A 25,820-nucleotide genomic window follows, 5' to 3' on the forward strand; every position below is an offset into this window, starting at 1 on the left:
TGGGTGCTTCCTTCAACCCCCAGGCTCCTCTCGCAGGGGCCATTCTTCCATCCTCAAGTGGACAATCTCCACTTGACGGCCTGGAACTTGAAAGGGAAATGTGGAGAGCAAGAGGATTCTCGGAGGGGTTAGTCAAAACTCTCTTACAAAGTCGGAAACTGGCTACGACGAAAATTTACACCAGGGTGTGGAAGAAATTCCTAGAGTTTCACACAGCTCCTGGCTCCAGAGAAATCCCGATAACAGCAATCCTAGAATTTCTACAGAGGGGGAAAGATTTAGGACTATCGGTTAACACACTAAAAGTCCATGTGTCGGCTTTAGGGGCCCTCTATAGTTATAACGTGGCAGGCAATAGATGGATAACCAGATTTATCTCGGCCTGTGAGCGAAGTGAACCGGTACACATACCTAGAGTCCCTCCTTGGGACTTGAACCTGGTGCTGGAGGCCCTTACACTCCCTCCATTTGAACCATTAGACTCAATATCCCTTAAGCATCTATCTCTCAAAACAGTACTGCTAGTGGCACTAACCTCAGCCAGAAGAGTTAGCGACATACAAGCACTTTCAATAGAACCCCCTTTTCTGTTGACAATCCAGGACCAGTTAAAATTAAAACCAGACCCCTCATATTTACCAAAGGTAGCAAGGAAGTTTCATAGATCACAAGAGATCCACCTCCCCTCATTTTTTAGTAACCCTTCTACTCCAAGAAAAGTTCCATACGCTAGATGTTAGAAGAGCAGTACTACAATATATCGAGAGGTCTAGCAGCTGGAGGAAGAGTAGGGCTCTGTTTATTTCCTTCCAGGCCAAAAGAAGGGATATGAGGTCACAAGGGGTACTCTGTCTCAATGGATCAGAGATGCGATCAGCCTGGCATACTCCGCGAGCAATGAAGATCCTCCGGAGGGTATCAAGGCACACGCCACCAGATCTATGGCCTCCTCTTGGGCGGAGAGGGGAGACGTCGCAATCGAGTCTATATGTAAGGCTGCTACTTGGTCAATGCTCTCTACCTTTTATAACCACTATAGGCTTGATTTATCATGCTCATCGGACATAGCCTTTGGTAGAGCGGTCCTCGGCACGGTGGTCCCTCCCAAGTGAAGGTCTCTGAAAGTCTCTCCAAGTGGGTGCTGTCGTGGCGAAGAGTAAAAAGCCGGATTACTTACCGGTAATGCTCTTTTAATGAGTCCACGACAGCACCCGTTCACTAACCCTCCCTAGAAGTTAACATAATGGATATACACCATCTTAGTTGTAAAGTTAATAAATTTAGAATATTGAATAATATAATGGCCTAATAATTGGCGGTCCTCCGGGTACTCTGAAATCCAACTGAGGAGGAGAGGCGGACCGCCCTCTTTTATCTCTGTAGGTTTCCTGTTCCTATGGGCGGATCCCTCTCTCCAAGTGGGTGCTGTCGTGGACTCATTAAAAGAGCATTACCGGTAAGTAATCCGGCTTTTTCGTCCCTCAAGAGAGCAGACCTCCCAGAGGCCATTCAGGGGAAAGGGCAAGATGGGTCGATGGAGCTACCCGAAAGGGGGTAAAGGAAGAAACATCCTTGTGCCCCAACAGCAGCAGCCCCCGGAGAAGCAGTGACTCCCGGGTAGGGGGTCGACTCACACAGTTTCTCACCCAATGGCAGGCCACGACCTCTAACCAGTGGGTCCTGCACACTATACAATATGGGCTGAAGCTGGAGTTCGAGCACCCCCCCAAACGCCCTAAGAATTACCCCGGCACAGTCCCCAAGTCTGCAGAAAATATTGTTCCGTCAGATAGAAGAACTCCTACGGGAAGAAGTGGTCTCATATGTACCTCCGCAAGAGGAGGGCAGGGGACATTATTCTCGCCTGTTCCTGATAAAAAAAACCCTCAGGAAAACACAGGCTCATAATAAACCTAAAGCCCCTGAACCACTTCATCAAGTACCGAAGGTTCAAGATGAAATCGGTGAAGTCAGTGATCCCGCTCATTGGGCAAAACTGGCAAATGGCTACGAAAGATCTAAGGGACGCGTATTACCACGTGCCCATTCATCCAGATCACCGGAAGTTTCTGAGGTTCGCGGTTTCCCAAGACCGAGGAATCAGCCACCTCCAGTTCAAAGCCCTGCCATTTGGGGTATCCCCAGTACCAAGGGTATTCACAAAGATCATGAGGGAAGCAGTCATCTCTATCCGGCTTCAGGGGATATGTATTGTGCCGTATCTAGACGATCTGCTGATCATCGCACCATCGGTAACCCGGCTGAATCAGGACGTATCAAGAACCCTACAGATACTCGAAGGCCTAGGCTGGATACTGAATCTCCTGAAGTCGGCCCTCTATCCTTCCCCGAGGAGGAAATTCCTGGGGATCCTCTTGGATTCGGAGAAAAGAACCTCCTTTCTCCCCGAAGATCGGCAAAAAGACCTTTGGAAAAAAATAATCAGGTTCAGAGACCAAAGGGCGCTAACATTGAGGGACGCCATGTCCATCCTGGGTTCCCTGACAGCGTGCATTCAGTTGGTATCCTGGGCACAAGCTCATACACGAGTCCTCCAATCACATGTCCTGATGAACGTGACGAAGTATCCCAACAACCTATCAAAAAAGGTTCTGCTTCCAGGACATGTAAAAGCGACTCTTTGGTGGTGGCTGAGTTACCGAAACCTGAGACGAGGAGTAAGTTGGGATCAACTTCCTCTAAAAGTACTATGTACCGATGCCAGCCTGGGGGGCTGTGGTCGAGGATTCGTATTTTCAGGGGCAGTGGCCCCAGAACATAAGATCTGTATCTTCAAACCTAAGAGAGTTGACGGTGGTGGAAGAGTCACTGAAAGCCACATCAGCCCTGGTCAAGAATCATCATGTTCGGATATACTCCGACAACATGACCACTGTGGCATATCTCAGACACCAAGGGGGCACAAAGTATGCCAGTCTAAAGAAAGTAGCAACAAGAATCTTCCTGTGGGCAGAGAAGCACCTGTTATCCATTTCCGCAGTACACCAGAAGGGGTCGGAAAACATCAAAGTAGACTTCTTGAGCAGGAAGGACATCCATCCAGGAGAATGGTGTCTGAACCAGAAGGTCTTCCAGACCCTAGCCTCAAAATGGGGAGACCCAGAAGTCGACCTGTTCGCGAATGCGCAGAATGCAAAAGTAGCGACTTATTTCTCCCTCAGTCCCAAGTACGGAGCCCTGGGGACGGATGCATTTGCCCATCCATGGGTCTTCAGACTGGCCTACGCTTTTCCCCCAATCCCGATGCTGGCAAGAACGTTACAAAAAATAAGAGCAGACGGAGTCACAACGATCCTAGTAGCTCCCATGTGGCCAGGGCGGAGCTGGTACAGCGCTCTGTTGGACATGGCCCAAGTGGGTCCGTTGCTTCTACCCCAAAGGACCGACCTCCTGTTTCAGGGTCCCTTACTACACCCGAACCCGACCGGCAGGATTCGCCCTTCACTCCCTAATCGGGTTCCCCCCTGGGATCTAAATTTAGTACTCAACAGCCTGACACAGGCCCCGTTTGAGCCCCTGTCAGAAATCTCATTAAAGATTCTTACACTCAAAACAGTGTTTCTGGTGGCAATCACATCGGCTAGACGGGTGGGGGAGCTACAGGCCCTATCAGTACAGGAACCTTACCTCCTACTCAATTCAGACAGTATAATACTACGTCTAGACCCCTTCTTTTTGTCCAAGGTGGTGTCAGACTTTCATAGAAGCCAAGATATCGTGTTGCCCTCATTTTGCCCAAATCCTTCTAATCCGAAGGAGGGAAGGTTTCATACCCTGGACGTTCGCAGGGTAGTTCTCCGCTACCTCTAGGCAACCAGGGATTGGAGAATCGATCAGAACCTGTTCCTCCAGTATTCAGGAAGAAACAAAGGGAAGAAAGCGGCAAAGAACACGATAGCGGGCTGGATCAAGCAGTCCATCTCTCTGGCATATTCTGCAAGACATCTCTCTCCTCCTGAGTCGTTAACAGCCCACTCCACTTGATCAGTCGCTACGTCCTGGGCAGCAAGGGGAAATACGTCTTCGGAGCAGATATGCAGAGCTGCCACCTGGTCCTCTGTGCACACCTTTACTAGGCACTATAGACTTGATTTCAATAGGGATCTAACGTTCGGCAGACGCTTCTTGCAAGCCGTAGTCCCTCCCTAGAAAAATTAACGTTGGCATGACTCCAAGGTGGTTGTCGTGGAAGGTGACTAGAGAAAATAGAATTAGACTTACCGGTAATTCGGTTTCTAGGAACCTTCCACGACAGCACTAATTTCCCTCCCTATATGATATGTTTGCCTGATGATTCCTGCTCTACTGGCGGTAACTATTCATGCTAGTATGTCAGAAAAAACACTGAGGTAGCAGGAAGGGGAGGGTTATTTAACCTCTTTGTGTTCCTGTCCCCTATTAGGGCGAGGAGACAACCTCCAAGGTGGCTGTCGTGGAAGGTTCCTAGAAACCGAATTACCGGTAAGTCTAATTCTATTTTTTTTAAAGGTAACCACATTTGCTGTGCTCCTGTTGTCTATCCTGTTTCCAGCTATCTAATTTGTTTGAAAATTATTCTTCAGAAACAAGGCACTTAAACATTAAGTGTAAGTAATGACAGAATTTCCTGCTCTATTGTATATAAAACAATTATTTGGGCTGTGTTGTATATTTCTATTAAGCACAACAAATAAGACTGTTCCACATGTCTAATAGTAACAACAACAAATCCCATTAAATAATTGCCACATTATGGAAATGTATGTATTTTTAATATGTTTATAATTTTAATACGCTTACAATAATACATATTCTCAAATTGTTAAGAACAATTCTATGAGCAGTGATTTGGCCAATGTGGAAAGTAGTGTGTATTTGTAAAATTTATTTATATATTAGTATGTGTTTTAGTGCAGTATATACTTATATGTAATGAGCAAGAAAAAGACAACTAATAAAACACTTAAGGTACCATCACATTTAGCGATGCACCAGCGATCCCGACCACGATACGACCCGGTCAGGATCGCTGGTGCATCGCTAAATGGTCGCTAGTGAGCTGCCAAACAGGCAGATCTCACCAGCGATGCAGCAGCGGTCGTTACTTACCTGTCAGACTCGGCGATGAAGAAGTCCTCCTGCCCGCGTCCACCCGTCGCTCGTCGGCGCCAGCAGGAAGCGGCCGACGAGAAACGGCCCTGGACGTTCTCGCGCGATCAACGATAGAGAGCGGGGAGCCGGTCGGAGGTAAGTATCACACTTAGCAATATCGCTAGCAATATCGCTGCTGCGTCACAAAATCGGTAACTCTTAAGCAATATCGCTAGCAATCTCGCTTAGTGTGACGGGCCCTTTAGAAACATAAAAGATTGACAGCAGAAAAAGCCACATGGTGTATCTATTCGCCACTTTTGTGAGTACTTTGTTGCATAGCGATAGCATGAAATAAATCTACATGTAAGAACAGCACCATGGACAGCTCGTACCATATTGCAGGAAAAATACAAATGTAACACTTTACCAACTCATATGACTATATTGAACTCATTTTGAACTATTTAATGCAAACACAACCTTATTAATCTCCAGGTAACCCAACCTATCTTGCTAGTGAAAAACAGTTGGTAACTGGTGGTAACCAACGGCAGTATTTGGATGGCGTGTAAGGCTCTGATATTGTACTATTGGTTTGTCCTGATGAAGAGAAACTCGTTGACTAGTAAACCTGTTCTTATAAACAATTTGATTTATAGGATTCTATCTCAGCAGTGCATGAGTAATACCTCCCGTCGTTTTTCCTTCTACCTGTGGTCGTCCTCTTGACCAGTATCTGTGCACCTGCTGCTACATGCCTTTCATGTGTTGCTATTAAGCAACTCAGCAAGGTGAGTGTATCTCACTTTTTCCCTACTCTCTATCGTCACTGGATAAGACCCTATTGCGCTTTTTCTTCCCAGTTGTATTCCTGATGTTTAAATAAGGAAATACCTGGATGTTAGTAGAGTCCAGCAGACTGTATGGTGCTCACGCCAGGGTACTCTACTAATATCCAGGTATTTCCTTATTTAAACATGGCTCTCATATATGAAGTCAAATATTGTGGTGATGGACTATGCACACCAGATATATAGGGCATGTGTAGTATCACAGTCAACCTTATACACTCTTCACTACTCACATATGCCAACCTGATGCACTCTACACTACTCACATAATCTAACCTGATGCACTCTTCACTACTCACATATGCCAACCTGATGCACTATACACTACTCATGTAAGCCAACCTGATGCACTCTACACTACTCACTGATGCCAACCTGATGCACTTTGCAAAACTCACGTAAGCCAACCTGATGCACTATACACTACTCACATATGCCAACCTGATGCACTTTACAACACTCACGTAAGCCAACCTGATGCACTATACACTACTCACATATGCCAACCTGATGCACTTTACAACACTCACGTAAGCTGACCTGATGCACTCTACGCTACTCACGTATGCCAACCTGATGCAATTTACAACACTCACGTAAGCCAACCTGATGCAATTTACAAAACTCACGTAAGCCAATCTGATGCACTCTGCACTACTCACATAAACCAACCTAATTCACTCTACACTACTCATGTATGCCAATCAATGCACTCTACACTACTCATGTATGCCAACCTGATGTACTCTACAATACTCAGGTATGCCAACCTGATGCACTATACACTACTCACATATACCAACCTGATGCACTTTACAACACTAATGTAAGTCGACCTGATGCGCTCTACAACACTCACATATTCCACTACATTATTAAATTCACATACCAGGAAACACTATATCAATTTCAATATAAGGTCACTTGTGGGAAGGATTTCACTGTTTAGGCACATCGGGGGATCTCCAAATGGGACATGACACCTACAGACCATTTCATCAAAGTCTGCATTCCAAAATGTCACTCCTTCCCTGCCTAGCCCTGCCCTGTGCACAAGCAGTAGTTTTCCCCAACATATGGGGTACCAGCGTACTCAGGAGAAATAGCACAACAAATTTGTGGGGCCATTTTCTCCTATTAATATTTTCAAATAAAAAAAATGAGGCTAAAAGAAACTTTTTGTGGAAAAAATGTAATGTTTTTATTTTCATGACTCAACGTTATAAATTTCTGTGAAGCAGCTTGGGGTTCAAGGTGATCACCAACCATCTAGATAAATTCCTTGGAGGTCTACTTTCCAAAAAGGGGGCACTTGTGGGGTGTTTCCACTATTTAAGCACATCATGGGATCTTCAAACATGACATGGCGTTGCTCTTGATTCTAGCCAATTTTGCATTCAAAAAGTCAATTGGTGCCCCTCCTCTTCCAAGCCCTGCCATGCACCCAAACAGTAGTTTTTCCCAACAAATGGGGTATCAACATGCTCAGGATAAATTGTAGAACAAATTTTGTGGTCTATTTTCTCCTGTTACCCTTGTGAAAATAAAAAATTGGGTCTAAATAAAAAAAAAAAATTATGAACAAAATTAAATGTTCATTTTTCCTTGCACAATGCTTCAGTTCATGTGAAACATTTGAAGAGTTAATACACTTCTTCATTATGGCTTTGAAAACCTTGAGGGGTGCATTTTTTAGAACAGTGTCACTTTTGGCTATTTTCTGTTATATAGACTCCTCAACGTTGCTTCAAATGTGTTGTGGCCCCTTAAAAAATGGTTTTCTAAATTTTGTTGAAAAAATGAGAAATTGCTGGTTAAGTTTTAACCCTTCTAACTCCCTAACAAAAAAAAAATATGTTTAAAAAATAATGCTGATGCATAGTAGACATGTGGGAAATGTTATTTATTAACTATTTTGTGTGTCATAATTCTCTGGTTTAAGGGTATAAAAATTAAAAGTTTAAAAATTGCAACAATTTTTAAATGTTTGCCAAATTCCAGATATTGCCACAAATAAATGCAAGACATATCGAACAAATTTTAGCACTATCATGAAGTACAATATGTAATGATAAAACCTTCTGAGGATCAGTGCGATCTGCTGAAGCGTTCCAGAGTTATTACCAAAAAAGTAACACTGGTCAGAATTGTAACATTTTGGCTGATCATGAAGGTGAAAACAGGCTTGAGGGGTGAAGGGGTTAATATTAATCAAAATGTATTTCAGCTTATGGAATAGTTGTCAAACCGCAGCAGAATCCGGCAAAAGAATTGGCATGCTGCGGATTTCAAACCACAGCTTTTCCGCAGGGAAAAATCCGCAGCATGTGCACTGCGGATTGTAAATCCCATAGACTTACATTGTACTGTACCCTGTCTGCGGAACTGCTGCGGATCCGCAGAGGCGAATCCGCAGCAGAATCCGCAGCGTGTGCACATACCCTTAAGCTCCTGCTGCTCCTGGGGGATTTAATGGCCATGGACAAAGCTAAACACTGCAAAAAAGAGCTCTAGGACATCAGGCATCGAGTAGCAGTAAAGGAGAGGTGATGAGGATGAGCAGCTGTGTATTTGCGGTGATGGGGAAGCCTGTGAGAGGAGAGAGAAGAGGCCCGTGTGTCTTCAAGCTTGCAGCAGAGCAAGATCTCTCCTGCTGAAACTGTCATGGTCCCCTTGGGACAGATATACTGCAGCCTACTGTGTGGAGAAAAGCAGGTAGTGAGCTGCATGTCTGTGCTTCAGTTCCCCATGTGCTCCCTCCTGGCAATGCTTATCAGGGCTGTCCCAGGATGGCCACACAGAATCTGAGAAAGTGTACCCTCACACAGAATCTGAGAAAGTGTACACTCACACAGAATCTGAGAAAGTGTACCCTCCCCCTGTCAGCACTTAACAGGACGCTCTGCTCTCTGGCTGGCCACATCAAGTCTTGGGACGCTGTGAATAGGGCTGGACAGCATTCCTCCCATCCTCAATCTTGTCAGTGCTTATCAGAACGTTTTCTAGTTGCCACATAGATTCTGGGACTCTGAGAAAAGTGCATGTCAGGCAAGAAGGCAAGGGGGCAAAAGAGAGATGATTGTTTCTACACTGGAAGCAACAAATCCTCCCTGCTGAACTCTGGCAGAGCCCCCTCTGTATGAACCAAGGGAAGTGTATATGTAAAATCCACTGGGCTCTTTATAGCTAAGAGTAAACTGCATCCTGTGTAACTGAGGGGTTAAGAAGTAAAACTAAACATTGTGCCCTAAAGACACTGTTAGGCTCCGCAGTCTGGAAGACCAGTGTGTATGGGATATGGGCAGGAAATGCAGGAAACCCTCCCCTGCTCATCATTAACACCAGCTTCTTTCAGATCTGGCAGCATCCAAATATACTTAACAGACAAGCCAGGCTCTGCCCCAGATCAAGGTTCTAAAATAGCGTCTGATCCTCCCTCTCACATAGCCTTCCCTTCCTCAGAAGAGGAAGAGGATATCTCCAGAGAAAATATGAAAGAAGATGAGGAAGCAGAGACACCCACTCCAACACCTCTTCTATACCTTCACCAAGCTCTGCTAATGCCCCTGCGGTGACACCATCTCAGAATCTGGCATTGATGATGGAAGAAATCAAAGATCTCCATTCTCAAAGGAGGAATATTCTGACCAAAACAGATATGGAAAGTTATATTACCCGCTTGGAAAATCTATATACGTCAGAGATACAAGGCCTGAATGTGTCAATCTCACAAGTCGCCGATAGAGTGACCCAGTTGGAATCTTCCTCTGCCACAGAACAAAAGGTGCAAAGTCAAATAATACAACGTCATTCTACACAGATTGACTCATTATTTTTTGTTATGATAGAGGACCTTGAGAATTGAAACCACTGCAATAATATTCGCATACGGAGTTTACCTGAGGCAACTGGCACAGACGATCTTATTCCCACCCTTTGCGGCATCTTTAACACGCTCTTGGAAAGGCCACCTACCGAAGAAATACTTATTGACAGAGCACACTGAGCCTTAAGACCCTGCAACAATGACTCAGGCATCCCCAGAGATGTAATTTGCCAAGTTCATTGTTTTAAAACCAAAGGAGAAATTATGAGACAGGCTTGGTCCAAAGGACCTATGGATTTTGATGGAGCCCATTGACATTTTATGGTGGATTTATCCAAGTCAACCTTAATAAAACGTAGGGCTCTGCGCCCACTGTTGGAAGTTCTCAGAGAAAGATATGTCCCCTACTCGTGGGGTTTTCCCTTCCAATTTCAAGTGCGCAACCAGCATGGAACTTTCTTTCTGATGAACCTACACGGATTGTGGTCATTACTAGAGGACCTGGATCTGCCAGAAATTACTATCTGATTGGCCCACAAACCCATTGACTCCTTCAGACTCCTACATGTACAGTGGGGAAAAAAAGTATTTAGTCAGTCAGCAATAGTGCAAGTTCCACCACTTAAAAAGATGAGAGGCGTCTGTAATTTACATCATAGGTAGACCTCAACTATAGGAGACAAACTGAGAAAAAAAAATCCAGAAAATCACATTGTCTGTTTTTTTTTCATTTTATTTGCATATTATGGTGGAAAATAAGTATTTGGTCAGAAACAAGCAATCAAGATTTCTGGCTCTCACAGACCTGTAACTTCTTCTTTAAGAGTCTCCTCTTTCCTCCACTCATTACCTGTAGTAATGGCACCTGTTTAAACTTGTTATCAGTATAAAAAGACACCTGTGCACACCCTCAAACAGTCTGACTCCAAACTCCACTATGGTGAAGACCAAAGAGCTGTCAAAGGACACCAGAAACAAAATTGTAGCCCTGCACCAGGCTGGGAAGACTGAATCTGCAATAGCCAACCAGCTTGGAGTGAAGAAATCAACTGTGGGAGCAATAATTAGAAAATGGAAGACATACAAGACCACTGATAATCTCCCTCGATCTGGTGCTCAACGCAAAATCCCACCCCGTGGGGTCAGAATGATCACAAGAACGGTGAGCAAAAATCCCAGAACCACGCAGGGGGACCTAGTGAATGAACTGCAGAGAGCTGGGACCAATGTAACAAGGCCTACCATAAGTAACACACTACGCCACCATGGACTCAGATCCTGCAGTGCCAGACGTGTCCCACTGCTTAAGCCTGTACATGTCCGGGCCCGTCTGAAGTTTGCTAGAGAGCATTTGGATGATCCAGAGGAGTTTTGGGAGAATGTCCTATGGTCTGATGAAACCAAACTGGAACTGTTTGGTAGAAACACAACTTGTCGTGTTTGGAGGAAAAAGAATACTGAGTTGCATCCATCAAACACCATACCTACTGTAAAGCATGGTGGTGGAAACATCATGCTTAGGGGCTGTTTTTCTGCAAAGGGGCCAGGACGACTGATCCGGGTACATGAAAGAATGAATGGGGCCATGTATCGTGAGATTTTGAGTGCAAACCTCCTTCCATCAGCAAGGGCATTGAAGATGAAACGTGGCTGGGTCTTTCAACATGACAATGATCCAAAGCACACCGCCAGGGCAACGAAGGAGTGGCTTCGTAAGAAGCATTTCAAGGTCCTGGAGTGGCCTAGCCAGTCTCCAGATCTCAACCCTATAGAAAACCTTTGGAGGGAGTTGAAAGTCCGTGTTGCCAAGCGAAAAGCCAAAAACATCACTGCTCTAGAAGAGATCTGCATGGAGGAATGGGCCAACATACCAACAACAGTGTGTGGCAACCTTGTGAAGACTTACAGAAAACGTTTGACCTCTGTCATTGCCAACAAAGGATATATCACAAAGTATTGAGATGAAATTTTGTTTCTGACCAAATACTTATTTTCCACCAGAATATGCAAATAAAATGAAAAAAAAACAGACAATGTGATTTTCTGGATTTTTTTTTCTCAGTTTGTCTCCCATAGTTGAGGTCTACCTATGATGTAAATTACAGATGCCTCTCATCTTTTTAAGTGGTGGAACTTGCACTATTGCTGACTGACTAAATACTTTTTTTCCCCACTGTATCGTTAACAAGTACAACAATCCCAAAGACCAAGAAGACGACCATCCTCTTGTTCTCGTCCAGTTGAACAATGATATCTCTGTTTGTTTCTGTTTTATTCTAGGAGATTCACTGAAAGCTTGTCTATTGAATTTTATATATCACCCACCAAGTATCTTTTTTTTAGTGTTTATATTGTGGACTTAGGTGTAACTGGACCTGTTAGAATCATAAGACACTTTATTTCATATAATGTGATCCGTACTGTGGATATCCGAGGGTGATGTCATTCGATCTATCTTGCCTTTGAAGGAGAATCTACTGATCCCTTAGACTAATAATTTAGACACAAATATACGATCTACATCATGTGAATGTGAGAAGATTTATGAACATACAAGTAGATACCAATAGTTAGTATGATAGACTAACACAACTTTCAGAAACACCTAACAGTCAAGAATGAACACTAGGATATGTTCTAATAGGGTTAATTACTGCATTTTATTTTCCTTACAGATTGCCTAGTGTTATGCATCTTTAAATGGGCATGATCCTTGTGATAGTTGGAACATGGGGTTCTTGGTTTTTTTTTTTTTTGTTTTTTTTGGTTAGCGTTTTTATATGCTTGCTATAATCTTTTGTCCAGGCCAAGATCCCCAGGAGTTATTAAATGTTACCTTGAAAGACACTACCCAATTAGGGTGAATTGTTTCATACAAGTTTTCTTGGGAATTACTCTGCTACCGCAGGGATTCCTTTTCCCTTCTTTACATCCTTGGCCTAGGATCGAGGGTTTGGCCTATTCTCTATATAGACTTATTTCAACCTCTTCTATCTTTATTCTTTACCTATATCTTCTCTATCTCTGTCCTTTCTTCCTTGTCCATCCACTTGTACTAAGCTGAAATTGGTAATATCAGACATGGCATCAATTAAGGTAGCTTCTCTAAATGTTAAAGGGTTTAATGTCCCTCAAAAACGTTCTCAAATACTATATGGGATGCATAAAATGGGAGTGCAAATTCTTTTCTTACAGGAGACCCATTTTAAAAGTAACCACCTCCCAGAAATGAAGAACCAGTACTACACAACCTGGTATCATAGTTTGAATCTGATTGCTAAATATAAAGGGGTCAGCATTGCTATTCACAAAAATTTCCCTTTCACCCTACTAGGGCTTGAAACTGATGATAACAGACTTTTTTTGTTATTGACAATCTCTTTTTTTTTTAATCAGATCTACGCACTAACTAAGTTTTATCTTCAAAGCAAAGAGCAGGTGAGGACCGGGCTGAGATACCTGCGGTGACTGGAGGGTTTTATGGACGGCCTTTTGATTTTGGATAAGATGTGGGACTCCTCAGTGGGTAAGTCTAAGATTCCCCCTATCCTATTATCCCCCTTGAAAAAACAATCTCTTCAAATTGCAGGCAGTGTATGTGTGGCATGTCTTACATCCTAAAGATAGAGATTACATCCACTACTCATCAGTTCACAACTCATATAGTAGAATCGACTACTTTTTGGTTAGTTATCACTTGCTTAGCTGGGATCCCTCCACTTCTGTGGGCACTATGACCTGGTCAGACCATGCTCCCATCTTCTTTACTTTTCAGCCACATATCTCTGTACCACGCCAATGTCATTTAAACGCAAACCTTCTTGAAGACATTAACACCAAAAATGCTGTAAAACAAGCCATCTGAGTTCTTGCATAATCATGGAATGGATGATACCCCCCTCCTCATCGAATGAGAAGCTCTAAAATGCGTAATTAGAGGAGTCCTAATCACAGAAGGCACTAGTCTTAAGAAAGCAAAAACCCATGCGATAGAAAATCTTTTGAAGCAAATACATTCCCTCGAACAATCCCATAAAAAAATCCATCTGCTGATATCTTGATTAACTTGAACAAGGGAGTGTGCTTTGGGGTGCAAGAGTACGGAGAACTTCATTCTTTGAATTGGTGAGATGTCTAAAAAAAACTCCAAAAACTAGGGCCAGTAGGTGAAGCTTTCCTGGGTTTGAGTGGACATCCTTCACCGCTGACTCTGAACTTATCTGTGTCCTTTGGAGGTATCCAGTTCATCCAAGCTGTTTATCTGGACTCCATTTTGGCAGGAAATTTCTTACAGCAGGCCGTGGGTAGGTATCAAATTCCCATCCAATGCCTACAGAATCCACTGGAATATCAACCATTGAAGGAAAGGATCTATCTAAAGTCGTTCAAGTCACCACAGAACCAGTAAAGCTCCAGATAGGAGCATTACATGGCTGAGAACTCATGAGTCTGTGCTAGACTGGAGGTCCAGAGAAGTGCTTCGTTCGTGACAGTCGTGTCACAAGAGGTGTCAGGTCCCTGTTTGTCCAGCTTGGCCACCAGTGTTACCATCTTCTCCTCCAGGTCTACTAGTTGCCTGTCCGTTATGTACTGACGTCTCCGAGAGAAGGGAAGCGCAGGCGATATCTCGACCCTGTTTGGTTGATTGTTCAGATGACCTTTTTCCTGGAACCCCCTGCCTCAAGGATATATCCTCGATGAGACTAATTTGAAGATTGATCCAGAGAGGTATCCTTTGTTTTAAGTTGGTCACAGGATCAGAACATCATGGAAAAGGCATCTGCAGAGTCTATTCTATTCTCCAACCAGGAGGAGGAATCCCAGTCCATCTTTGTTTCTTCTAAGGATATAACTAGTCTTGTCGGGCTAAGAGAGACTCAGCAATTCGAGTAATTCCTGTTTTCTCATTCGCTCCATTCTGATCCGAGGATGTCCGGTGGGTGAGAAGAATCCTGGCCAAGATGAAGGTAGGAGATGTAACCTTTCTTCCAATGGCTTGGGGAGAATGTAATCCTGATGAGAGGTTGTGGGAGTTCAATAAGAAGAATCTGGCTCTATCTTCTCTGCAGGGAGTCCTCGCAGGCCTGAAGAAGAGGGGGCATAAAAGTGGTAGTGTAACACATATTGCCGGCGCCCTCGCTTGTTTCTCCTCCTCCTTGCATGTGGGAATGTTGGCATACTCACCACCCCGGCAGCCAGAGTGTCATCATGCTTTTCTGTCTCGTCCTGTGCATGCCACACGGGGTTTCAGTGGCAAGCCTAGTGCGCACACGCTCCCCTACTCTTAAAAGGGCAACATGTGCATCTGCATAGATGCCCCCAGCCACACTGTCCAGTCTGTCAGTCTCCGAACCCTTCCAGTCTGTGTCTTCGCTCCCGTATTCTCGTCCAGTGAACCTGATGCCTGGGATCGGCAACTGTGGTACTGGGAACTGCCTAGCTGTGGTATCTGGTGGCTACCTGCAGCTTAAGCCTGACTTCAAGTTCAGGAGCTCTGGTGAACACCAGATAGCCACTTAGCTATGCTCCTCCTAGACAAGCCCAGCCGGGTGGCACAGTGAGTCCACGAAGCACTTGCGCCACCGGCAAGCATGACACAAGCTACTTTAAAAAAAAGACCAATTATATTTTATGATTATTGATGTATGCTGAAAATACTAGAATTTGTTACATGGAAGTAAAATGTTAGACAAGACTAAGCTCTTGTAAACAACACAACTAGAAAAAAAATATAAAAACTACAATAAGTTATATTACGAACACGGATGGAAAAACGTTTCAAAGGTTGAACAAAAGCAAAGAGTCTCTTATTTACTGTAAATAAGAATATGTATTAGCTTTAGAAAATTATATCATAATTGTCATTTATATAAAATAATTTTCAATTCTTGTACCTGAGTGTGCAGACTACAGTTTTACCTGAGTCCACCATGCATACGACACTACCAAATAGGCCAACTTTTACAGCTGGTTAGACTTGCTTACAAGTTACATGTCTTTTCTATAGCTAACTTTCTGTAGACAGTATGATGTAATGCACATTTATGTTCCGCTAACTTTAAAATTCTATTGTATCCTGCAAAATGTGGTCAAAGTGTAATAATAATTAACTATATAAAGGGTGTGATCACTTAAAATATATTAAAATGTGTTAGTGAATATATCCATCTTGTCCACAAATAATCTAAAAAGTACTAAAGAGTATTGGAAGTAGTAGCATACCATACCATTCAAAATGTTTCATAATTGTTTAATTTTGTATAAAAGTGATTAATAAATCAAATTAATTGCATTACTTTTTCCTTAAGTAACACTATAATTAAACACTGTAATAAAAAATTGCAGCTTCTGTAAAAATATGCAGTATTACAAAAGCAAACTTCAGACTCTCCATGGTTCTATTGAACCAAATTCAGGATACTGAAAAGATCTGACCTGTGACTGTAAAATATATATTAAAATAGAAAAATGTTTTTACATCGTTTAATTCTAGGGTTATGCTTATTTTAAACGTAAATATTCTGTTTTCCAATAAACACATGCACAAAGTACGATAACAACGATCAGTTGTGTTTGCTTTAAAAAAAAATAAATTGAAAATCAATATAATAAATATGATTCTTAAAAAAACATGCTTGCAAATCACTGGGAATTGATACATTAATAATTGCATTAATATATTAATAATATTATAATATTAGACATTAGTATTGTCTAATTTTTGATTAGTCTTTATTCAAAACTATGCAATTAGTAAATAAAAAGTGACTGATGCTAACAAATATTTTAAGTTGCAGTGACAAATAAATAACCTACCTCCACCATTCTGATAGCAGATATACGGGAACCTCCATACATTTCCCAAGTCAACTGCAAATCCAATGACAGAGAGTAGAAAGTCCATCTTTTTGCTCCACTTGTCCCTTGAATCAGTCTGAGAAATTGAAAGTGGTAAAGTGTTGGAAGGAACTGCATCATGTTTGGAGTGTTTGTCTCCAGAAGCTGTGGAGTTCTGCTCAGACATGATGTCTCTCCGGTAAACCAGGCAGGATTTCAGCTGAATAAGTGTAAGTCAGGGAGAATTTCTTAATCCGATTGACGGGAGGCAGAGAGTGAAAGGAGGAGGGCACAACATAAAGTGGATTCTCCATCCAAAAGCATAGTTCCAATTGACTAGAGGAGATGAGATATAACAACTATATACCTTTTTACTACTGTGACTGCAATTTTAGTGAACTTATTTCGTTTACCACTAATTTGACTAAAAACAGTAACAACTTGACGGTTTCATTGAGTAAACTATTTTTTTTCCTCTAAAGGTTTTCCAAAATCTTCAAGAATGATATAAAGTATCAGGCTTAACATTTGTTTGCAACTTTAACATATACTGGTGGATCTCTCAAACGTAAAAAAAAAAAAAAATCAATCATATATGAATTGTGCTGGCAGACGCTGTTGTAATTACCTAATTGCCTTATGCAGGCTTGTCATTCATGTCAGGAAGCAATTGAGTATGTGTACCAAATGTTGATGTACAACCATAAAAAAAATTAAACCGGTACCACGTAAACTACAAAAATCTGTGTGGTGTTAAATACATTTGTTAACAAAAGACAACATTTATTATTGTAGCAATGATTTACTCTAGCTGGATGGCAAACACGTCCATACTGCCATACTGAATGACACTACAGGTCTCCGCCACCCTAATCTTAGTGGCTAAACAGTGTCTGCGCCACCTAAGGCTATGTGCACACGGTGCGTATTCTGCTGCGGATCCGCAGCGTTTCAGGCTCTGCGGGTCCGCAGCAGATTTAGGTGCATTGTACAGTAGCATTGTTTTCAATGGTAATCTGAAAAACGCTGTGCACATGCTGCGGATTTTTCCACGTGGAATTGCTGCGGGTTCAAATCCACAGCATGTCAATTCTTTGTGTGGATTCCGCTGCGGTTTCACACCTTCTCCATTGTAGAGGTGTGAAACTGCAGGGCTAAACCGCAGGCTAATCCGCAGGTAAACCGCAGGTATTTTGACCTGAGTATTTACCTGCGGATTTTTAGATATCCGAGCGGAAAAATCCGCAGGACCAAAATCTACATGTACACATAGCCTAAAGCTTCTGGTTCTGACATCACCACTGCCACTGGTGCTGTCCACAGAATGAATGCAGCAGTGCCAGGTTACAGAAATAAAAGTTGCAGGAGCAAGTCTTAGGCCATGTGCACACGCTGAAGTTTCTGCTGCGTTGTACAGTACCATTATAATCTATTTAAAACAAAAAACGCTGTGCACATGCTGCGGATTTGCTGCGGGTTCAAATCCGCAGCATGTCAATTCTTTCTGCTCCATTGTAGAAATGTGAAACCACAGGCTAATCCGCAGGTAAACCGCAGGTCTTTTGACCTGCGGATTTACATGCGGATTTTGCAAAATCCGCGCAGAAAAATCCGCAGACCAATCCGCAGCGTGTGCACATAGCCTTGGAGGAAATGTGACTATGATTTTGTGGCACTAATTTTTCTGCCACCCATATGCATAAGGAATGTGAACATGGATCTCTGTACAAGCAATGGTAGGTAGATTACTCACTATCCACTCCTCTCTAACCTGACTAGCTGCATGTCGATAAACTAGGGAGGCAGATATAGTGGGCAAACTTTTAGGCTGTGTGCCCACGTAGCGAATTTTAATCATTTTTGCCACGATTTTCGGTGCGAAAACGTTTAAAAATCGTGTACAGAACGCCCCCCATGCATTCCTATGGCAATCCGCACATGCTGTGCTAATGCTGCGCTTTTTTCCGCGGCGGAATCGCATTGCGGAAAAAATTGCAGCATGGTCATTCTTTTGTGCGGAATCGCAAAGAATTGCCGCGATTCCGCACCCATAGGAATGCATGAGAATCACTTACTTCCCGCATGTGGCTATGCCCACCATGCGGGAAGTTAAGTGTCTCATGTGCGGTTGGTACCCACAGTATGGAGTAGAGGAGACTGTCCTCCAGGCCCTGGGTACCATACCCCTGTAAAAAAAAGAATAAAATAAAAAAATTGGGGTATATTTACCTTCCGGCATCACACGCAGCATTCCCGGCCTCAGCGTTCCCAGTAATGCCTTGCGGCAAGGTCCTGTGATGACGTAGTCTCACGAGATCGCTATAGCAACGCGAGACCAACGTTATCACAGGTCTCGCAAGGCATTACTGGGAACGCTGAGGCCGGGAATGCAGCGCTGGACGTCGGAAGGTAAATTTACCCCAATTTTTTTTTTTTATTTTTTTTAGCATTTTAACATTCTTTCTTTTACTATTGATGCCGCATAGGCAGCTTCAATAGTAAAAAGCTGCTCAGACTTGTCAATCACTTTCCAAGCGATGCTTCAAATCGCTTGGAAAGTGCTTGAATATCGCCCGCGAAAATCGCGGCAAAATCGCGAACATAATCGCGGTGAAATCGCGCGGAAAAAAATGCGCGATTTCTGGGAAGGAGTCCGGTTTTTAGTGTCTGGAATAAAACGCTACGTGGGCACATAGCCTTAGGCAGTTTATTAATTGTAACTTGATATGATGAGGTACAGATGTCTAGACAATATGAAGGGACAAGTATTAGGGCTAGAGGATAGAAGACAGAGGATAGAGGATGTATTATAGAGGATAGATGTCATGGTATCTGGAATTTTGGTCTGACAAGTGAAGGGTTAATGGTTGGAGCCTCTCTTTGGTCTCAGGGAGGGTATTTATGGCCACAGGCGAGCAACCTTCCCTGTCGTTTATACTTCATACTTGAGTGTGTCCGACCCTGCCTTTGCTAAGTGCCTCTCTCCTGTTTCCGTGTTTGTGGTGTGTATGACCTGGTCTGGATTTTGGTTTTTGTCTCTTGGCTTCCTGATTTGGTACCATCCTGCTCGACCCGTGTTCTGACCTTTGGCTCCCCTAGACTACTCTCTGACTTTCTGATTTTGTACTGTGCAGCCCGACCCGTGTCTGACCTCCTGCTTCCCTGACCATTCTTGCTCTGCCTGACTCTGTACCGCATTGATTCTCCTGTGTATGACTTCTGGATTGCCTGACTATCGCTACTGTATAAACCCCTGGCTCTCTGACGTCACAGGTCACGTGGTGCTAGGTCCTGCAGCCTCTGAGTGCTTCTGCAAGCGCTCCGCCCCCTCCACAGGTCCTGCGACCTCCCAAGCTGTGCTCCTGGTTCCTCTGACAGCCCCGTGGTCTGAGTTCCTTCCCCAACGCCGGGACCGCTGACCAGTCACGCTACACTCCTGCAGATAAGGGTAAGCGTGATAATAGATTTAACCTAAAAAAAAATCCTATCTCCAGCTTTGTTACCCATTACTGTCAAGATGCGCTGACCAGAAACAACAGGATGTAAGAAAACAAGATAGGAGGAGTTTAAGGGGAAGGTGCCATCCAAAAAATTTTTTTTCAGCAATTGAAAAAATGTAAAGAATTAATGTTTACATTTTCTTAAAAAATATTATCATTTGTTTTTAATTTTGCAAAATATGAAAAATAATTTTAAAAACTTTGGCATTTCCACTTGTTAACACTAGGGGGAGCAGCTACTGAAATTTGGCACAAAACCTAGTGTACAACTAGCTCACATTACTGCACTGCAGTAATTATGGGCAGAATCTGCTGACATGGGTGTGATGTCACTCCTCTCCTCCCCTTCTGGGTGTTTGCTAAGTTAAAAGAGAGGATGACATCTAGGAACACAGTGAGCAGCCATTTTTATGGGGCCTGCAAATTTACTGACTGTCTTTGCATGCGAAGTCTGGATCAGAACAGGCCATCAATCAGCAGAAATGTGTCCTGGATTTCTGTGGAGCAGACAGTCCATCCATGTGTATAAAACACAGCACTCTATGTACAATCCCTGGCACCGAACAGGGTGCCCCCCATAGACCAGCACACTGCACTCCTAAAATACTCTGTGCTGCTGTCACCCTGCTCCTTCCACCATATATCAGGCCCCTGTCGCCTCGCTTTCACACATCGCCAGGACAGGATCTGAGGAGAGGAATGGGGTCTTTGGTCACTGAGCATGGCAGGCAGCAAGGATTCTGGGAGCAGGGTGACAGCAGCACAGAGTATTTCAGGAGAGCAGTGTGCTAGTCTATGGGGGGCACAGAGGGAGATATATGGGGAGGAGCAGGGTGACAGCACCACAGAAATCCAGGAAACATTTCTGCTGATTGATGGCCTGTTCTGATCCAGACTTTGCATGCAAAGACCACATTCCCTTCCTCAGATACTGTTCTGGCGATGTGTGAAAGCGAGGCGATAGGCGCAGTCTGGGGTGATGCTGGGAAGCAGGATGGGGGAAATGTAGCCATTCAGTAGCGATAAAAATGAGACCCCTCTCTTCAGCTGCCTCACCAGCCCTCCCCTGACTGCACCTAACTATTACCCCTGACCCGTGTGCAGGTGCTCAGTCAAAACCACCCTAGAATGGGTCCCCTTTTAGCAGATAATACTGCTATAGTGTTCTCACATAATACCACCATATACTTCACACATAATACCGCCATATAGTTCATACTCAATACCACCATGTAGTTCACACATAAATCCAGCAGGGTGACAGCAGCACAGAGTATTTCAGGAGAGCAGTATAAAACTGGATAGGATTAGATACACGGCTCAGCAGTCAGTATCACATGGGATAGGATTAGATACACGGCTCAGCAGTCAGTATCACATGGGATAGGATTAGATACACGGATCAGCAGACTGTATCACACAGGATAGGATTAGATACATGGCTCAGCAGACAGTATCACACAGGAGAGGATTAGATACACGGCTCAGCTGTCAGTATCATACAGGATAGGATTAGATACACAGCTCAGCAGTCAGTATCACACAGGATAGGATTAGATACATGGCTCAGCTGTCAGTATCACACAGGATAGGATTAGATACACAGATCAGCAGACTATCACACAGGACAGGATTAGATACACGGATCAGCAGACTGAATCACACAGGATAGGATTAGATACATGGCTCAGCAGACAGTATCACATGGGATAGGATTAGATACACGGATCAGCAGACAGTATCACACAGGAGAGGATTAGACACATGGCTCAGCAGTCAGTATCACACAGGAGAGGATTAGACACATGGCTCAGCAGTCAGTATCACACAGGAGAGGATTAGATACACGGCTCAGCTGTCAGTATCACACAGGATAGGATTAGATACACGGATCAGCAGACAGTATCACACAGGAGAGGATTAAATACACAGCTCAGCAATTAGTATCACACAGGATAGGATTAGATGGCCAGTAGATGGTCAAGTGTTTTGAAACAGTAGGGAGCAGCTCCTCCTATATTTTGCAAGAGTAGGGGCTGCTGCTGGTCGGGTGTTTTGGAAAGAGCAGCTCGGTCTCCAGCAGCTCGTCCTGGTTCCTCTCCTGCAGCTGGTATGTGCAGAGTGAACATCCAAGCCGTTATGCTGGAACAGTACAGCATCCAGGGCTTGCAATGGAGTGTAAATGGAGCTAAAAGGAACGCACTGAGCTCTAATAAGTTGGCGCCTGGCCACACCTACAGCTGTGAATTGAGCTGCCCACAGAGGCGTGCCCAGTTCACTCCTGATGCAGCTGCAATGAAAGAGATAGGGTCGGGAGCCGACTGTTATGTCTTATGCCCAGGGACTGCCGTAAATAAGCATGGAAAGTGTCGTTCAGCAGCCAGCAAGGTAAGATGGCAGCCCCCAGTGGCTGCATTAATACCGTACAAAAAACAAACCATACACACCACTGAGTCAAGCTAGGGGACAATATCTTTTTATACTATTTTCTTTTTTACATTAAATTATGAAAAAACATGGCACCTTCCCTTTAAGAGAGAAGCATGGTAGGAAATTACAACTACAAAAACATGTAAACATCTTATTACACTGGCCAGTAGATAGCAGCAAAGGAATACAAACACATCCAGCATAAGGACTAGAATCAAGACATATTATATTTGGCATATGTCTCTGCAATGGCAGTAAGTTGTGCAGAGGATGGCTGAACAGCATGCTTATTAATGCAGTATATTAGGGTGATAGCAACCTTCCCCACAGACTTCACAGTTGTCCTGTTTTCAAACTCACAGCAATGAATGGACATGTGACCAGACCTGTCCATCAACTTCCTTAAAGCACACTTCCAGTTTTTTTTTATTTCCGTCCTGAAGTGCTATAATGTAAGTTCTTTGCCCCTAGTAATATACTTACCAGACATCGTCTTCATCTATTCTCAATGCCACTACAATCAACTTCCTTCATTTGTGACCTGCTGGATTGCTAAAGTGTTTGCTGGAACGAGGCTCTCAGAGACTTATAGTGATTGATTTACACATCCGATCAGCCAGAAGTTGCTGTCATAAGATGACGGAAAGGGACCAGTGAGGAAAAAGAACAGCTGCAGACGGAGGCTGATAAGTATATTACTGGGGCAGATAACATGGATTAGTTATACCACTCCAATGCTGAAATAAAATATTAAAGCTGGACTAAAACTACTCATAGGAAAGCGTTTTTTCATTGGATGATGCTGCCACAAAATCATGTCCCCATCAAATTTTCTTTAAAAGAAGAAACTAAGCAGACAAGAAAAATTTTTCCAAATATACTCTAATGGAAACAATTGAAAAACTTTGCTTTAAATATCTAAAGAATATGTAACATCAATACAAACATTGTTATATAATGAAATTTAATTTATTAATGCTGATAAATAAAGACTACAGGATAAATGATCTACAAATTGAACTTTCATTCTATTATTTCTCCATATTAAACTTGTGCAATACACAGGCATATCGCTATAACAATTTCAAAGTATGTAGAAAAATGAAACATCAGGCTTATGCCTGCCCTGAGGCTGCTAGTCAACCGTAGAAGTGGAATCCTCGTTATGAGCATATTTTTTGTGTCAGTTTGAATAAATAAAAGTTTTGTGGACTTTCCTTCCTTGAAGGAAAATTTCCCTGGGGGTGTTTATGCTTAGCAAGCTAAATAGGGGAGTAGAAACAGAGTTTAATCTAATCTGAATATATCTGTGCTTACAAAATCGGCCCCTGTATTGGTTAATATGTGATACCTTTTCTTCACTCTGGTCAAGATTTCAATTGCCAAGGTAATAGTGGGCAAATCTCGCAGTCTAAAAACATCACAGTTATATCTCTGCCCTGAAATTGAGTAAAGGGCCTGTCACACTAAGCGATATCGCTAGCACGTCACTGGTTTTGTGACGTAGCAGCGATATTGCTAGCGATATCGCTGTGTCTGATACTTACCTCCGACCGGCTCCCCCGCTGATTATTGCTGATCGCGCGAGAACGTCCTGGACCGTTTCTCGTCAGCTTCCTGCTGGGCTTCCTGTAGCGTCAACGAGCGACGCGTGGACACGGGCGGAAGGACGTCAGGATCGCCTCGTCTGACAGGTAAGTAATGACCCCCGACCGCTGCTATGTCCCTGGTGAGATCTGCCTGTGTGGTAGCTCACTAGCGACCACTTAGCGATGCACCAGCTATCTTGACCGCGTCATATCGCTGGTCGGGATCACTGGTGCATCGCTAAGTATGACAGTACCTTTAAAGGAGTGGTGTTTAATGAGAAACTAAACTTATTTAATCAACTAAAGCAAAACAAAATCCACAGAAAAATAAAGTGATTTCCTAAGAATGTAACTGTGAAGAGTTATTAATACTCTATGGTATTTCAAACTCTGTAAAGGAAAAAGAGGGAAAGCAAATTACTGCATTCACAGACAATTGCTGTCACAGAGAAGAGTACAAATTATTTGAGGTGAAGGCTGAGACATGCATAGCTCCAAACCTCTCTGACCTTTCCCGACGCCTGTGCATTGCAGTACTTTGCTCTGCCCTCAACAGGGCAGATAAAGTATGCCTGCGCAGGAGCCGCAACAGGCAGCAAGGAAGAGGACGTCATCGCTAGAAGATGGGAGGCGCCGGACCAGACTGCGACACCCATCGGACCGGACCCCGGGTGAGTATAATGTAATTCGTTTTTCTTTCAGGTTACATCGGGGACTTATCTACAGCATTACAGAATGCTGTAGATAAGCCCCTGATGGTGGTGGCTGCAGCTTATATACGAAAAAATAGGCGACAGATTCCCTTTAAGAGTTGTGACGGAGCACAAAGTGCCTGACTCTGTCACTTACCCCAGACGGCTACGGGTATCATTAGAAATACGGGCCTTGTAGTAAATCTTGCTTTCCTCCTTCCAGGATATTATTAGTAATATATTCCCATCTGGTGCTTGGGAACGAGGACAACATGGGCCTGTGTGATTTCAAATGCCAGGGCTGAATTTCAGCCCCAGTCTGTACCTGGTTTGCATTAAAAGGGATTGTTACGGTGTTGCTGGTACAAAAGAAGAAAGCAAAAGTACCCGGAAGTGGACCCTCTGGGTCACGGCTCCAGAGCCCCCGAGGGCGAGCGCCCAGGTGAGGACCACCCCCTATACAGGGAGTGTTAGGGACAGACCCCCAGGGGATAGAACCGCGACAGCCGGAACCAAAGGGTCGACTGGGGCAATAGACAGGTAAGGAGGCACAGACGTATCCATATAGTTGGACACCGGGAAACGCAGAGACCAAGCGGGGCACCGGACCGGAGAGCCGGGGGAGACGAGGACTGGAGGCTGCAATAGAGAAGAAGCACGATGATGTACTTAGGCGAGAGGAAGGCGAACAACAGGGAAGGAAACGGAGTGTGATGAGAAGGCGGCAGGAGCAGGTCAGAGGAGGTGAAGCAACCAGGGAGACATGGAATGCAGAGCACAGGGGGGACTGACAAAGACGGCGCAGGCAGAGGACAAGGGTGCAGAACACAGAGACACAAAACACAGCGCAGACGGAGGCAAAGGAGAAGGGCCTGAGAACACAGTGAACGCCGCGCAAGACAGCGTCACCGCATTTGATAACCAGGCATCTTACCTGTCCAGACGCCGAGCACACTACCCAGGAGGCTGCACGCCAGGAGTCAAGCAGTGCGCAGGTGCCC

The 25,820-nt window shown here is 43.9% G+C and overlaps 1 protein-coding gene across 1 annotated transcript in view; it reads right to left on the reverse strand.

Annotated features, from left to right (window-relative positions):
• The window catches only part of LOC141096185 (sodium-dependent serotonin transporter-like), a 188,615-nt gene extending 171,735 nt beyond the window's left edge, over window positions 1-16,880 (reverse strand). Inside the window, exon 1 of the mRNA XM_073582648.1 lies at window positions 16,588-16,880. Coding sequence (XP_073438749.1) covers window positions 16,588-16,795 — 208 coding nt within the window. The 5' untranslated portion in view covers window positions 16,796-16,880. The remainder of the gene's footprint in view (window positions 1-16,587) is intronic.
• Between the last annotated feature and the right edge of the window lie 8,940 nt (window positions 16,881-25,820).

The sequence above is a fragment of the Dendrobates tinctorius genome, unplaced genomic scaffold (assembly GCF_039654945.1).
Source record: "Dendrobates tinctorius isolate UK_male_01 unplaced genomic scaffold, ASM3965494v1 ptg000073l, whole genome shotgun sequence".
Classification (NCBI taxonomy): domain Eukaryota; kingdom Metazoa; phylum Chordata; class Amphibia; order Anura; family Dendrobatidae; genus Dendrobates; species Dendrobates tinctorius.